The sequence below is a fragment of the Acromyrmex echinatior genome, chromosome 6 (genome assembly GCF_024713525.1).
Source record: "Acromyrmex echinatior isolate Ae372 chromosome 6, ASM2471352v2, whole genome shotgun sequence".
Lineage (NCBI taxonomy): Eukaryota > Metazoa > Arthropoda > Insecta > Hymenoptera > Formicidae > Acromyrmex > Acromyrmex echinatior.
This window is the reverse complement of record NC_141857.1, coordinates 13547013-13562595: the sequence shown is the minus strand read 5'-3', so window position 1 is coordinate 13562595 and position 15583 is coordinate 13547013. Positions and strand designations below refer to the sequence as shown.

Below are 15583 nucleotides of genomic sequence, written 5' to 3'. Positions count from 1 at the left end.
TTTTGAGAGTATGGCCAGATTCTGGGGACTCTAAGTGAGTGCAATTCACCTAGCGCCTTAGTGATGGATGAACTACATTCACTGCATCCATAACCAAGAAAGTCAGTCAGCTGTTTGCCACATGTAAACACATCTTGTGTACGGACTTACAGACGTATTTCTTCTTTCGTGTGATTTTCAATCCCCGAATAATCAGTCGTTTGTGATTGTCAATGATTAATTAATAAATTGATTAATAAATTCCTCGTTTTATCAAGTGAACGTAATCGAAGTGTCAATATATTGAAACAATTTATAAAAGAAGAATCTCATCGTGGAAACATACATGTGACTTGATATCTACGTATTTAAAAAACATTTAATATTTGAGTAAAGGAAGTGAATTACAGTAAATCGTTATGTCGAGTACTATTACGGTGCACCCAAATTCATTCCTCCGACTTTTTCAAGAAGCTAGAGCAAAATGGAATCATTGAACATTTACAAGGTAATAACAGTTAAAATAATAATAAATTTTTTAAGTGTATTTGGTTTACGTTTTTGTTTTAAACATTCATAACTTTTTGACTGCTAAGAAGCGCGATCGCGTTTCTCATAAGACTTCTCATAAGTATATAATAAATGCTACGAGCGCGATAGCGCAGACAAAATTATTAGAGAAATTTTTGTAAAAGCGAGAAATTGAACAATAATTGCATGTTACAAGTATTATAACGCCTATTGACATACAATTAAGTCTAACAAGTATTTCGATACGTCGAATTGTAAGAAATGCTCTTAGAATTCGATATACTGAAATAATTGTTTGATTTATATGTCAATAACAGTTTTATAATGCTTATTGTACGTAATTATTGTCTAATTTCTCTCTTTTATGATATTTCTCTAATAATTTTATTAATGTAATTGAAAAACAATTTGATATTCAGAGGGTTCAATATTCATTTTAATTTCATTATTCGAATTTATAATTTAACAAAATTAACATATTTAAAGACAATTAACATATGTGAAAGACAAAAAGATAGCGTGGTAGAGGGGAAAGGTAAGAAGAAATGTGTTTTTATAAACGTGTGAATGCGTCCGGTTAGTAAAGTGCCCGTGACAACCGTGAGCGTCGTTCCTGCTTGGTTCCTATACTTGTGACACGCTAATTATTTCTCTTGTAATTTGAAAACTAAGTTTTAGACAAAATTTTTGCAAAGGAAAAATCTTATAATTAAGTCTTATAATTAAGTCAGGAATATGACAATTCAAGGACAAATGTTTATTCTAAATCACTCTTATATTTCACTGCGCAAGTTATATTAAACAAGCGAAACGGAAAAAATGAATAATCAAAATATAATAATGAAAGTAAATTATAACATTATAAGTAGGTGGAAATAATAAAGTACACGAGGCACACAACAATGTACAATGTTCGATTCTTAGTTTTATTTCGAAACATCAAAGTTTTCCGACGTTCAAAGTCAGTCAGCAGCACGATAAATCATTGACAAAACGACCGTTGATTATTATCGATTCATAAAGCATTTTCCCGCGATGGCAAACTCCCCTTCCTTTCAAATTCATCAATTTGCGTATCGACGATATATTCGGGCTACAGTTTACGCTATCCTCATTGATCGTCATGTAAACATTTTCGTCGAATATGTATATATATATATTTTCTCGAATGTAAAGTATGTTAAAACGAATTACAATTGTAATATTAAATAGTAAATAATTTTGGTTCAGTCATGGGCGCCGAGAGAATTGCTTGCAGGAGAGTGCGCTCAGAAGAATTCAAATTCGAAACATTTTTAAACAGCTAAAACGATTTAAGTTTTTGTTCCAATATTGAGTTTTTTAAAATTGATTTTTCAAAGTTTTATTACAAATGTTAATTAATGTTTATGCATTTAGTTCCTGTTTAATTGAAAACATTATTTTTCATATTATTTTTTTTTCTGTGGATTTTCTATTCCCCTCTTATTTTTAATGAGATAAGAAAGTGCAATAACAAATGTATCTTCTTGTATCCCCTTCGCGGCGCTCATGTTTAGTACCGTTTTCCGACGGATTAATGAGACGAACAGCGCAAATCGAGCTTTACTTGGCCGATTCGCGAAGCGCAAATCTAAAGCGATGCGTACATTGACAACATTCATTGATCTAAAAATGTCTTCGACACTCGAGAGTAGGAAAGGAAAGTAGGAAAAATTTGGAGTACCGAAGACTCCGATTTATTATCTTATTTTCACTCTCTTACTCTCTCTCTCTCTCTCTCTCTCTCTCTCCCCTCTTTGTCCTCTTTCTCCCATTTTCCTTCCTTCTTTCTTTTCTTTCTCTTTTGAGCATACTTTTTTACTTCCATATATCTTCTATCATATCTATCATATCATTATCTTTCGCATGCGCGCATTCCCTACATTCTTGTCTTTCTTTGGCACAAAGTCATCCGGCACTAAGTAGCTTAGCAGTGACCAGTAGTGGATGCCTTCTTCACCGTGGCCACAGTATCGGTATGAAGAAAAACATCGATAGGATGTGCGACAAGCTGTTTCCGTAGAAACCGCCGACGCCGCTGCTGGCACCGGAACTTTGAGCAGCCTCAGCTAAACCTAGAAGAAAATCATACCTTTTCACTGAAAAAAATAATCGATAGCGGAATCGCAACTGTGGAATCGCAATTGCACTACTGAGAATCAATCGGGCGCTAAATCTTATCGAAACAAACAATAGGATTGATAATGCTTATGAGTAGTGAATCTGCTATATATACTTACCACCGATAATGGATACGTGATCCTTCACTCGAGATCCTCTTTCGAAGCCAATTTTAATTTCTGAAAATGGACATCATGTAAATTTGGAAACTTTAAAGTATTGGGTCATCTAAAAAGTATCCGCGGTTTTTTGTCACTAGATGTGTGTTGATGGTCATATATCTAATGACAAAGTACCGCGGATACTTTTTAGATGACCCAATATATAAAAGGCGTATAACATAACTGACAGGTATAACTCACCATACAATCTCAAAGTGCCGTCTGCTTTTCCTAGGCTATTTGTTGAAACGCATTTGTAACTACCGACATCTCTATCCGTAAATTTTTTGATTAAGAGCCACATCAGGACCGTGTATCCCGTTCGTTCCTCCCGCACGTTGTATTTCGGTCTACGAATCATACAAATGTTATGTTAAATATTAGAATATTCTAGAATGGAAAAGAAAATGCTAGGCAAAAAATGTAAGAGAAATAGAAGAAAAGAAATGGAACTATCAATACGGATGTATGAATGAGAAATAAAGCAATACTATAGTAATGAGAAAAAACAGCTGAAAAAAAAATAATTCAACGATAAAAAAAACATGAAAAAAGTGCGCAAGAAGCAAGGAGAATTTCTTTGAAGAAATGGGGTACAAGAGCACAAACAGAGAAAATAGAGAAGAAATCCTGGAAAGAAAAGAGGAGTTAGAATCAGAGCGCATAAAGAACATAAAGCGTGGAGTAAAGATATATAGAAGTTGCTTTCCAGTAAGGACACAGACACAGTGAATTATTACATCCTTGTTGTTTGCCTACGTTAAACAAGGATAAAACAATTCATTGTGTTACGAGTGTATTACTTAGTGTCTGACTGTGTCCTTAGTGTGTGTACCTAGAGACTAGAGAGGAGACCTTCGGCGACAGGCGCGCTTCGATCGACGAAGAGGTAGAGACACTCAAGTAATGGCTCCCGCACACAAAACGCGGCAATGCTTGCCGCGCGGCAGAAGTTATCGCACTAACCAATAATTCTATGTTCTTAAGTCGGCCTCATGCAAAATTTCTAGAAATGATATAATACTTCCGCCGCAAAAGTTGGATTGAGTTTAACTTTTGTTGCGATGGAAATTATCTATTATTTCCGAGCAAGCGAGACGTTGATTATCATGCGAACTTCCACCGCACGGCAAGCGTTGCCACATTTTGTATGCAGGAGCCATAAGAGGTACGCAAACTTCGAGCATTTGCAAAAACATGGCGACCTCCATTTGTCATGTGTTTGTACGTTTGTAAATACAAATTATTAAGTTTAGACAATAATGATGTCATTATAAAATGTTATGCCACATAAGTAATATTGTAAAATCGAGGTGAAAATATTATAACGTAGACGTATTCGTCTAACCTACAATGTACATGACTTTATAATGCATAAATAAATAATTAAAAGTGATATCTTGAAAATAATAATATTTATTATATTATTTATATACGGGCTGTTGCATGCCAAATTGTAGAAATTCAGGGATTTCTTATGAAATATTTCCCAAAAGATCTGGAAAGAGGGACTGTGAATATTCCACGAGCGAATTGGATACCTATAGATTCTAGTTGTATTTATGAGGGACGGTATTTATATTTACATACATCTAGCGAACTGAATATATTGATATATATATGTATTCACTTAGCTAGATTTATGTCTTTGCTTGTGTTGAGTAGAAATAAAATACGATTACACCATAGGTTTCATCGTTATCCTTGCAACATCATTATCAACCAATCCCATCGCGACTTCAGTCGCGTATTTCTTACTTGAGGATCTCTATGAAGAGACAGCGGACGAAGACACGGAGTTAATAAGTATAGAGAGGAAACTCGCTCGGAAAGATGGTTAGCAACAGGAAGATGTAACGCAAAAGAAATATAGAAAGTAGACCTGACAGAAGATGCTCAGCAGAGAAAAGTAGGTAAAGAAATAAGTAAAAAGAAAAAATGGAAGAGAAAATTGAACGGTGCGAAACCGAGAACGGCAGAGAGGAGAGGGTAAAAGGGAAGAGAAAGAAAGGAAAGATAAGATGGGAAGAGAAAGAAAAGTACAATCTGTGGAAAAGGAAGAGAGAGGAAGAAAATGGGCATTTGAGAAAAGTAGAAAGATAGAAAGATCATTGAGGAAGGGGGAGGAGGAGGAAATGACAGGTTTAACAAAGGAGATTAGGAAGGAAATGAGAGAGTTGAAAGATCAAAGGAGAAAAACGGAAGAAACAATTGGACTGAAAGTGAGAAAAATGAGGAAAGAACTAGAGGAGAAGGGAAGAAAATGGAGAAAAAAAAGAAAAAAGAAGAAAATAGATAAACTAGAGAAGCGGATAGAAGAGTAAGAAGTGGGCAAAGGAGAAGGAAAAGAAAGAGAGGGAACAAACAAGGAGGGGGAGAGAAAAGAAAGGAGGAGTTATACAGAAAAGGAAAGATTGAAGCAGATAGAAAGAAAAATGGAGCTGAAGAGAAAAAAGAGGAAAAAGAACACAATATTATATTCGCCATGCGTTATTCGTTTCGCGTAACCGAAACACCAGTCCAAACGAACGCGTACTCTCGAATCGCGGAAATAAAAGGACATGTTAGTTAAAAAGGAGAGAACGAAGCACTTTATTGAACAATTTGTACAAGCAAAGCGTTCGTGAGCTGTGGAGAAATACCGAAACGATCAGAGCACGTGCGAGTGAAAGTAATATCTCAATCGCCAAATTTGTCAAACAGCTGAGCTGCAGCCTGTTTTAGCGATGCGTTTTTCATATTTCATTCGATTTATTCGGAGATGGCACGGTACAGGTGTTTACATGATACAGGTGTTGGCTACTAAGATTATCAAGGCACTGGAGGGATTCAAGAAGATAAATGTACTTAAGAAAGAGATGTAGGATTTGATGAAAAGGATGATGAGGCTAGATGTAAACATGGAGGAGATTCTAGAAGTGGGGAGGACAACAAGAGAAGAATGGTAGTGGTCAAGTTGAATAGCAAGGAGAAGAAGAAAGAGATAATGAAAAAAAAGATAATACTAAAAAATAGAAAGGAGAGGATAGAAGATGACTGGACATGAAAGGAAAGGAATACAATTTAATCTAACAAGAATAGTAAAAAAGAGAGATGGAAAAAGTACGACAGTAACATATGGACATATATAGATGGAGGGAAATGGTGGAGATGAGATCACAAAAATGGGATGAGGAAGATGGGATGCTGAGAACTGTAAATGAGGGGGATAGAGCTAATGAGAGCGAGAAAGGAAAGAAAAATGAGGTAGAGAGAGAGAGAGGAAGGAGAGGGGAAAAAGATGAGGAGAAAGAAGAGAACACAGGAAAGGGGAGAACAGGTGAAGAGGAGATGTAGGAGGGAGGGATAGGTAAAGGATAGCATTCTGGAATGTAGCAGGATTGTCAGGAAAGGATGAAAAATTCTATGAAGAGTTAACAAGGTGGGACATAATAGGCTTGGTGGAAACATGGAGCAGGATAAAAGGAGATTATTGAAAAGATACAATTGGATACATTAATCGGTAAGAAAGAAGAATAAAAAAAAAGGGAAATAGTGATAGAAATTAAAGAGGAGATTGAGGAAAAGCGGAGAGAGAAACAGGAAATGAAGATACAACAGAGAACAATAAAACTGGAAGGAAAAAAATGGAGGATCGTCATGATCTATGTAATGAGAGATATAAAGAAGAAAATAAAAAAGCCAATCGAGAAATTGGAGATAGAAGAAAGAAAATGAGGAATATATTTTAATAGGCGGAGATTTTAATGCGAGGAAAGGAGAGAGTTAGTAGGAGAAAATGAGGAAGAAAAGATCAAAGAACAAAAAGGAATAAGGATGGAAGAAGTTTGCAGAAAAACCTTAAGACATTATTTAAGAGGTTCTTATTTATCTTAAAATAAGAACCGACTATAAATATCGCCCTCAGTGTGCAACAAGAGAATTGAAGGAAGAAAAGACAGCAAGAGAAGATGAACTAATGAATGAAATGTGGATATACAGGGGAAAAAAAGTGAAGGAAGCGATATGGAGAACATGAGAAAATATGGGAAGAAAGAAGAATACCAGAAGGATGGAAGAAGGGGTAATAACTCCCATAACAAAGAAAAGAGATGAGGAGAGAGCTGAGGACTACAGAAGGATCACCCTGATATCGACGGAATATAAGATATATGCAGCGGTATTGGCAAAAAGAATAAGAAAGAAGATGGAACAGAAGAGGATAGAAGATTAAGCAAAAAGAAAGTTTAGAGAGGGAAGAGGAACAATAGAAAATGTATAAGTGATGAACTACGTGATAAGCAAAGAGACGAAGAAAAAAGGAGGAAAAGGGATAGTACTTTGTCGATCTGAAGGCAACGTTCGATAATGTTGAGAGACAAGAGGGGGAGAGAAGAAATTGTGGAAAGTGATGGTGAAGCGAGGAGCGATAAACTGAGGAAGAGAATTGCAGGGTTATATAAAAAAAAGTACTAAGTATAAGCATATGCAGGCTTATAACGATCGAAGTTAGATCTTTCAATGTTTAAATAATTCACAGAGAATTATATGTGTACTGTATATGTACAGGATGTTGCAGATACATACTAGGCAGTACGACGGGTTGCTCGGCAAACTTTGCATAAGCAGGCGTGGTTTAATAGGTAATGATGTATAGTAATTTTATAACATAAATTTTATAATATAAATAATAAAAATTTGTAATATAAACTTTATAATGTATAAAGTCGCCGCCATTACCTATTAAACCGCGCCTGCCCATGCAGTTTGCCGCGCAACCATCGTACTGCTTAGTATCTGCAACACCCTGTACATGTATATATATTATATGTTGTAATTATTCAAATTGCGCGCCAAAATTTTTTCGGACTTAGAAACGCAATTAAACTACTGCAATAATATCATAAATTAAATTAAATTGACAAGCAAATTTTCGATATTCAATCTGATATCATATTATAAGGATGTTAATGTGCTAAAACTTTAAATAAATTTATTACGAAAAACATTATCTTGGCCGGGACTTGAACCCGGATCTCTTGTATTCCGTACGAGCGTCCTTAGCCATTAGACCATCGAGGCCTCAGTAACATTTTTCGCAATAATCAGTATATGTATGAACACGCTTCTTGCAGGCAAACAATAATAAATATGTACACACAGTGTACAAACAATAATAAATGATTTTTATTAGGATCGACATGAAATTAAATACTAAGTATAAGCATATTTAGGCCTATAACGATCGAAGCTAGACCTTTCAATGCCTAAATAATTCACAGTGAATTATATGTATATTATATGTACATGTATATACCATATTTTATTTATTCAAACTGCGCGTCGAAATTTTTCCTAACTACAAAATATGATATATATGCAAGTACATACAGGGTGGCCCAACGAAAACGAAACAGACTGTATAACTCCTATAAAAATGATTTTTCGAAAAAATACAAAGACATGTCGACTTTTATTGAGAGGGGGACATCTTTTGACATATAATTCTTATTCTCAACTTCAATCCCCTAAGCAAATTTTGTAAGGGTGGAAACTTTTAAAAAATTTCAAATGGTAAATCAAATGATATGTCATTAGGTTTTTCAATTCCTTATATTCTTACGTTTTTTTTAAATTTGATTAATTCATTTAGAAGATACAAAATGTTAAATCTAAAACAAATAATTTTCATATTTTCAAATTTTTATTTTTAATATTTATCGAACTAGTTCATAAACTTGCAAAAAATGCAAAGTTGCAAAAAATGTCTAAAGACAGTCTATCGTGTAAGTTAGCGTAGTAATTGTACGAAATGTTGACTACCGATTTCCATAAACTTCAATCAAAACATGTTTGTATTTTTAATGTTTATTAACAACCTACGAGGTATATATTTTCCTCAGTGTAATCTTAAAGCGAGGCCGTGCAGAATCTTCTTAGTGTGAGCGACAAATGAATTTCATTATAGTTTATTCGATTGCAGAAAGAGTTAAATTAATTACATTTTTCTTTGAAAATAATGAATGTACTAACAGAACGGCTGAGCTATTTAATCAACGACATGCAAATAAACATGTTAATCGCAAGTAGAGGTCAGTTGGATATAGGGGTAAGTAAAATAATCGAGGCTACATTAAAAACAAAACATGCGAGACATGCGTGTCTGAGCACGCAGCAGCGATTGCCGCTAAATCTGCTGTAACATCTTATTGCGAACACATCTATGATAGAAGTTATGTCACAATTTTAAAAAATCGTACACCAAAGTAAATATTTGTTTTCTTAAAGTTTTTGTTTTACAATGGTATATGATTGTCTGAGATATTTGATTTCTACTTAGATAGTAAGTGTAGTTCTTACTTAATAAAGTTCGACAGATTTTTTTTGTTTATGTGTCTTTGTTATCGTATATTATTAATGTTTTTAAAAAATAATCGGATATCGAGGATAGTAGACTAACCACAGCATGGAACTGTATGAACTGTACTCATTTAGTGACGATTCTTATAGTGCTTACTAAAAATTTTATTCCCTTAAAGCGATTTTCCTCAGTGGTAAATGTTATAAGTTTAGTTCTTTCATGTCCAATCTCGAAAATTAGATTTATTCGACGTGTTTTTGCACGAAATGAACAAATTTTACAAAAAGAAGTATTGTTTTGCCCTGCGAAGCAAATGTTTAAAATATATTTTTATTAATGTATAGCCAAAGATGTAGCTTAAAATACATTAATCTTTATTTTAATAATCTTAGTCGAAATTACCCCGGTCCCGGGGCTAGTTGAATCAGATAGAATGAATTAGAAAAATGCATTTTTTTCATATTGGTTATTAGTTTCTCCTTATTATTAAACTTATTAGGTAGTCAAATATATGTAGTAACTGATGTAGAATTCATTTTTTCGATAAGTCTCTTAATTTTGTCTGTAAAAATTCGAAATTAACTTGCTATTGGAACTGAATAAAGACGATTTTGATCGTCGTTTGCAATTTTGTGAGGTCATAAGTGAACGAGTGACAAATAATTCAAATTTTCTTTTTAAAATCAGTTTTTCCGATAAATGTTCTGTTTTTCTAAATAATGTGGTGAATCATCATAATTGTTGCTATTGGGCAGATTCTATTCCGAGGATATTTCACGAATACGTAAAAAGGAAAAAGGGCTACGAGCCTAAAACATAAATTGATAAACTGTATAAATAGTTAAAAAAATTGAAATAAAACTATGTCATAAAATTAAAAACGTAAAATATAATTTGACAATCAGAAGGTGAACAAAACAAACGTTTCGATCTTTGTTGGATCATTTTCAATGTGACAAATAAATTAATGTGACAAATAAATTAACAATGGTAATTAACAATAGAGTTATAACGTAGATAAAAACATCAGAAATTAAGTAAAATTCGCATTCGGACGCAAAATTAACTATAAAACTCGCTCCAAATTGAGAGGAAATCAAACAAACGATTATAGTTGACAAAAATGTGCTCCTCCGAACCATGTGTGTGTATAAGGACGAACATGTTTCTGTTAGCAAGTATAAATTATAATAATAAATTAACGATAGAAGTAAATAAAAATAATAAGAAAAGTACAAATCGAGTCGCAAACAATAAAAAGAAAGGTACAAAACAAGTCGTAAATAATAAGTCAAAATTAAAAGAAAGAAGCAAAAATTATCTTTGATATTATAAGACAAGCGCATAAGAAACAAAGAGTAAATTGCCGACATTCATTGTATATGTATGATGAGTTTAGAACAAATAAATTTATAATAAATATCTTATGTGTGTGTCGAAATGATGTATTATCAATTAGGCAATGCAATTGGAATCGAAATTGATCATCTCTCTAAAAAGCTAAGATATAAAGTACGACATATAAAGACAAGAAGGTTGAAATGGAAAACCAGAAAGGGAAGGGGGAAAAAATAATAAGAAGGAAAGAATAAAGTGGAAGGGAGAGAAAGTAGGGAGAGAAGAGAAGGATAGGGAAGGGAAAGCAGTCAAGAAGGAGAGAGAGATTGAATGATCTGTGAATAAGTATCGGGTAAAGATTCGGTATCATTTTGTCTATTAAGGCCTTGTTTCTGTCTTTTAATATGAATCATTTCAGACACCAATCTCTTATTGTAAGAAGATTCGCAGTCTAAAATTCTCTCATCATTCCATTTGAAATTATGATCAAAATTGATTCGATGATCAGTTATGACAGTAGGAGAACCTGTATTCTTTTTGATGTCAGAGATATGTTCGTGTAGTCTTGTGCTCAATTTTCTCTTTGTCTGACCAACATAACTCGCCTCACAATCATCACATGAGATCTTGTAGACAACATTCTGATTGGATAGGAAATTAAGCTTGTCTTTTCCTCTCTTTATGAAGCTTTTTAAAGTGTTAGGAATGGAAAAGGCCAATTTACAATGAAACATAGAGATTGGAAGGAAACTTTCGGAAATAGATTTAACATAAGGAATCGTAAAATATTTGTCTTTATTACGTGAATAGTGTGTAGTATCTTTGTTATATTTATGAAACTTTAATCTGCGTTCTATTGTAGAGAAAATAAAGGGAAGAGGATAACAGTTATTTAAGAAAATATGAATAGCATCTATCAAATTTTTTTGTTGGAATCGTGGATGTGATAATAAGATAATTTTGTCAATAAAAACCTTTTAGAGACACCTGTCTATATGTATGTGTATATATATAATATATTATATATATAATATATATATATATTACAGGGTCGTCACCAAAACCCGGACAAATTTCAATTCCAATTTTCCGCGATACTGTGCCTCCGCCAGAGATGTTATGCATCAAGAAAGCCTGATCTTTCTAGAAAAACAGTCATATTCTCAAAATGGCCGACGCGAGTTGAAACCAAGTGCAGGAGTATAATCAAAGAGCCGCGTCACGAGACCTTCGCGCCGGGCGGCACCAGCAACGGAAAATAATTCGGTTCTTGGGATACCCGGAATCCACTGTTATGACGTTGTGGCAAAATATACGGCTTTAAACAGTTCCAACGAAGGTTCCAGTATGCCAGCGAGGAAGAGTGAAGAGTCACTCGAAGAACGCACACGTGGGATCCTGCTCGTTATTTAAAAGGGATCAAAACGCTGATTTCGGATGACCCAGGCAATCATTGCGAAAATTAGCATCGATTGTTGGTGTAAGCGAGCCAACAATGCGTCGAATTTCCGAGGAGGACCTTCGATACAAATCGTACACATTAAAGAGGCTCTCTGAGGCTGCCACGACAAAGAATTGTTCGATTTGTCCGGATTTTGATGACGCACCCTGTATATATACACACATATACACACACACACACACACATATATATATATATATATATATACATGTATATACACCCACCGTCATCGGGAGGAATGCAGAGAAATCAAATAAGATTGATACATGGTACAATGGCATGACAAAAAGTTTCGATAAATGTTATAAGAAAATAAACATCACTTAATTAATATAAATATAATTAATATACAATAAATTTGTAAGACAAATTTATTGTTCTACAAGGTAATCTCTCCTAGAGACAATACACTTCTAACAACGTTCATTTCGCTTGCGAAAACTTTGTAAAAGTAGAGAGAAATCTGAGAGTGGACATTCCGGTCTTTTTCATGTACCAAATCTCATTGATCTCTTTATTTTGTTCGTTCTTGTTTAATCCACGAATAGCATAGAAAAGAATCACAAAAACGTTACTCCTACAAGGTTTGAAAAGATCTGAATGACAATTTTTAAGTCCGTCTTTGGTAAAAATCATCTTTGAATTAAAAGGCTGTTGGAGCAATGATCGAATTTGATCGATACAGTCAATAGTACAGACTTTTTAATTCCAAATATCAAATATCGATATCTTTAATTCAGTGGCTTACATTATCGTTCCATCTCACTCAAATATGAATATATTTGTTTTTATTTAACATTCCAGCTTCTCTTACAAGATCGAGCACCCATTGTTATACACGATTATTGCTGTGTTTATCACTCTGAATGTCCGTTATGTGCATACGTATACACATTCGTTATAAAAAAATATGATTGGAAATCAATGATACTATTGAACAATAGTAACTATTAGTCAACTGTAATTTAGCGAATAGTATAACTATTGGTGTGTAACAAAAAATATTTTTCCCTGAATTAATAAATTAATTTTATGATGCTTTCAAGCGATCACCCATCCGAAGCTATATCGCGATTAGCGTACTTGCTTAATCTTTGCGATTGTATGGAAATTATTACTTTGATTATCTACGAATTTATTATAATAAGATGATACCTCCACGTGATACAGGATGGATAACGGATAAAATTATCATTAAATGTACTTATTATTCATCGCCAAAGGATCTGCTATTTTCAATTCAACAATTGTGATTACAATATAAGTAATCAGAGACTTACAAAATCACCAAATATCAATTTTTATGTATGAATTTTTTAAAATTCTTGTCCTCTAAATATTGGATTCGCCATTTTGAATTGCACATTTTTTATTTCAGATTAGAAATCAGTGACTAAAAAGACTAAACAACATACTCCTGTATTCGGTGGTCAGATTCGAAAGAACATCACGCACTGTAAGTAACGCGCGAGCTGCTTTAGTGTTTTAAATTCAATAACTTCTGAACAAATGGTCAGAAATTAGTTTTTCAAAAAACAATTTAAAAACAGCTATAAGTATAAATTGTCAAATATTTTTTATGATTTTTTTCTTTCGAATTATTTGGTTTTATATTTCAAAATTTGTCAATTTCCGGGTTTTTTTTTACAATTTTTCCAAAGTTTTTTGTTCGCGATTTGCATAGAATATTTTTATAAGCATTGACAAAATATTTTTAGTTGGAACATTTCTAAGTTAAATGCCGCAAAACAGACCTCAATATAATTTTTTGTTTAGTCGCAAAAAATTAATAAAGAAGTTATTAGGTGTTGGAATTAATTCGTAGCGTTTTACAAGTGATGGGAAGTACTTTCATTAATGTATTTTTTAATGCTCATGTGAAATAAATAACATTCTTTCATTAAAAACGCTACGAATTAATTCCAACACCTAATACTTCCGAAGAAAACTGTTTTTGCGATTATTTAACAAATGGAGGGTGATAGAAAAAAACGGACAACGTAGTCGTTTTCAGCGCATCAAAATCCTACAGAAACATTTTTCAAAATTCAAAGCACAAGACTCCCTTCTCCTCTAAATTTTGTCGGCCCTGTATTATAGGTCATAATAATTTGGTACTTAAAAATGAATAAATAAGATCATGATGTCTTTATGATGTTATTATTCTGCACACTATTCCTTCTACTTAGAAATGATTAGAAATGATTAGAAATGATAACAAAACTTAAGATGATATTCAAAAATGTACTTTTATTGAGTTTTCACAAATTGAATAAACGTTGTCAAAAATGTATTATCTTTAAGAGAGAATTACTTTGAAGACCAATAAGGGTCATTTGTATATTAATTAAGTTGTGTCTATTTTTTCATAAAATTCACCGAACTTTATCGTCACACCACGTATAATAGCAAACTTTGGACAGCTCTAACACTTAGGAGAATCATTATAAGGAATCACTATAAGATGTAAAGGTTGTGTCTATGAAATTTTTTAATCTTTTTTGAATACCTTACAATCAAATCCATTAGCTATATCTCAAAAACCCGGGATCTTAATTTGCACAAAAAACTGAGCATAGTTTTATAGTTATCCCATAGAACACAAAACATTCTAGCAATATTGTAATAATATATTCGGTTCCATATAGTACTTGATATCTTAAACTATATTTATTATTTATTATTTAAGAAAATGACGAATGAGAACTCACCCTTCCAATAACATTTCGTCTTCCGTGCCTCGTTGATTCTTTACCCAATAATTGATCGTATTCGGAAACGCTTCGACGTAGCATTCGAGCTGCACGTCTGTACCCAAAGGAGCGCCCAATAACTGGTTAGGCGCTTTTACGACGGGTGCGACTATGGAAATAAAATGAGTTTAGGAAGAAGCTTTTCATAAATGTACGTACGAAGGAAGTCTCAAAGATAGAGCTCGTTTTAAGAAGGAAATGAAAATTTAATTCTTTTCTGAATATGCACGTCGAAATCAAGTTTTTTTTTGGCAAATTTTTCTTTTATTTGCATAATTGAAGCTTAAGCACGTGTTTTCGCGGCGCAAAAAAGTAGCTTTTGAAATAAATATTATATCCAAAATAAGTATTCGAACCTATTTTAAAAATTGTATAGAGAAAAATAAGGAGTTCCATTTTTGTTAAATTACTGTATTCGTGAAATAAATCAAATTTTCATTTTCTTCTTTTTGCAAGTTTATCTCATTTTCGAAGCTTCTCTTAACTGTTTTCTCTTTCAAATCGCGATAACGCGTCTTGACTATATGAAAAATATTAGCAAATTACTTTTCACAATCGTATTTTGTGAATCAGATTGGATTGAAGAACGGATTGTGCGAATGGAGCTTACAATTCACAGCGAGCGTCACCCGTTTGCTAACCGCTGGCGGCACGTCGTTGCTAGCGATGCAGAGATACGCCCCCATTTGCCGCCTCTCGACACGATAGAAATGCAGCAATGAACCGTTGTAATGATCGTGCTTCTCGAAAGTGCTACCACCTGCGTACATAAGAGAAATATTTTACCATGCCGCGAAAAAACGATCCATCGCAATTCCGTTCCCTTTCTACCATTCGCTTCAAACAACGAGCAACAATAAAGCACGAAAGAACTTTA

The 15583-nt window shown here is 33.5% G+C and overlaps 1 protein-coding gene across 1 annotated transcript in view; it reads right to left on the bottom strand.

The window, feature by feature from the left end:
• Nucleotides 1-1415: 1415 nt before the first annotated feature.
• LOC105154800 (lachesin) overlaps nucleotides 1416-15583 on the bottom strand; it is a 211532-nt gene continuing 197364 nt past the window's right edge. The window contains exons 5-9 of the mRNA XM_087407398.1: nucleotides 15317-15466; nucleotides 14665-14815; nucleotides 3015-3163; nucleotides 2772-2831; nucleotides 1416-2606 (exon numbers count right to left, since the gene is read on the bottom strand). Coding sequence (XP_087263524.1) covers nucleotides 2488-2606; nucleotides 2772-2831; nucleotides 3015-3163; nucleotides 14665-14815; nucleotides 15317-15466 — 629 coding nt within the window. The 3' untranslated portion in view covers nucleotides 1416-2487. The remainder of the gene's footprint in view (nucleotides 2607-2771; nucleotides 2832-3014; nucleotides 3164-14664; nucleotides 14816-15316; nucleotides 15467-15583) is intronic.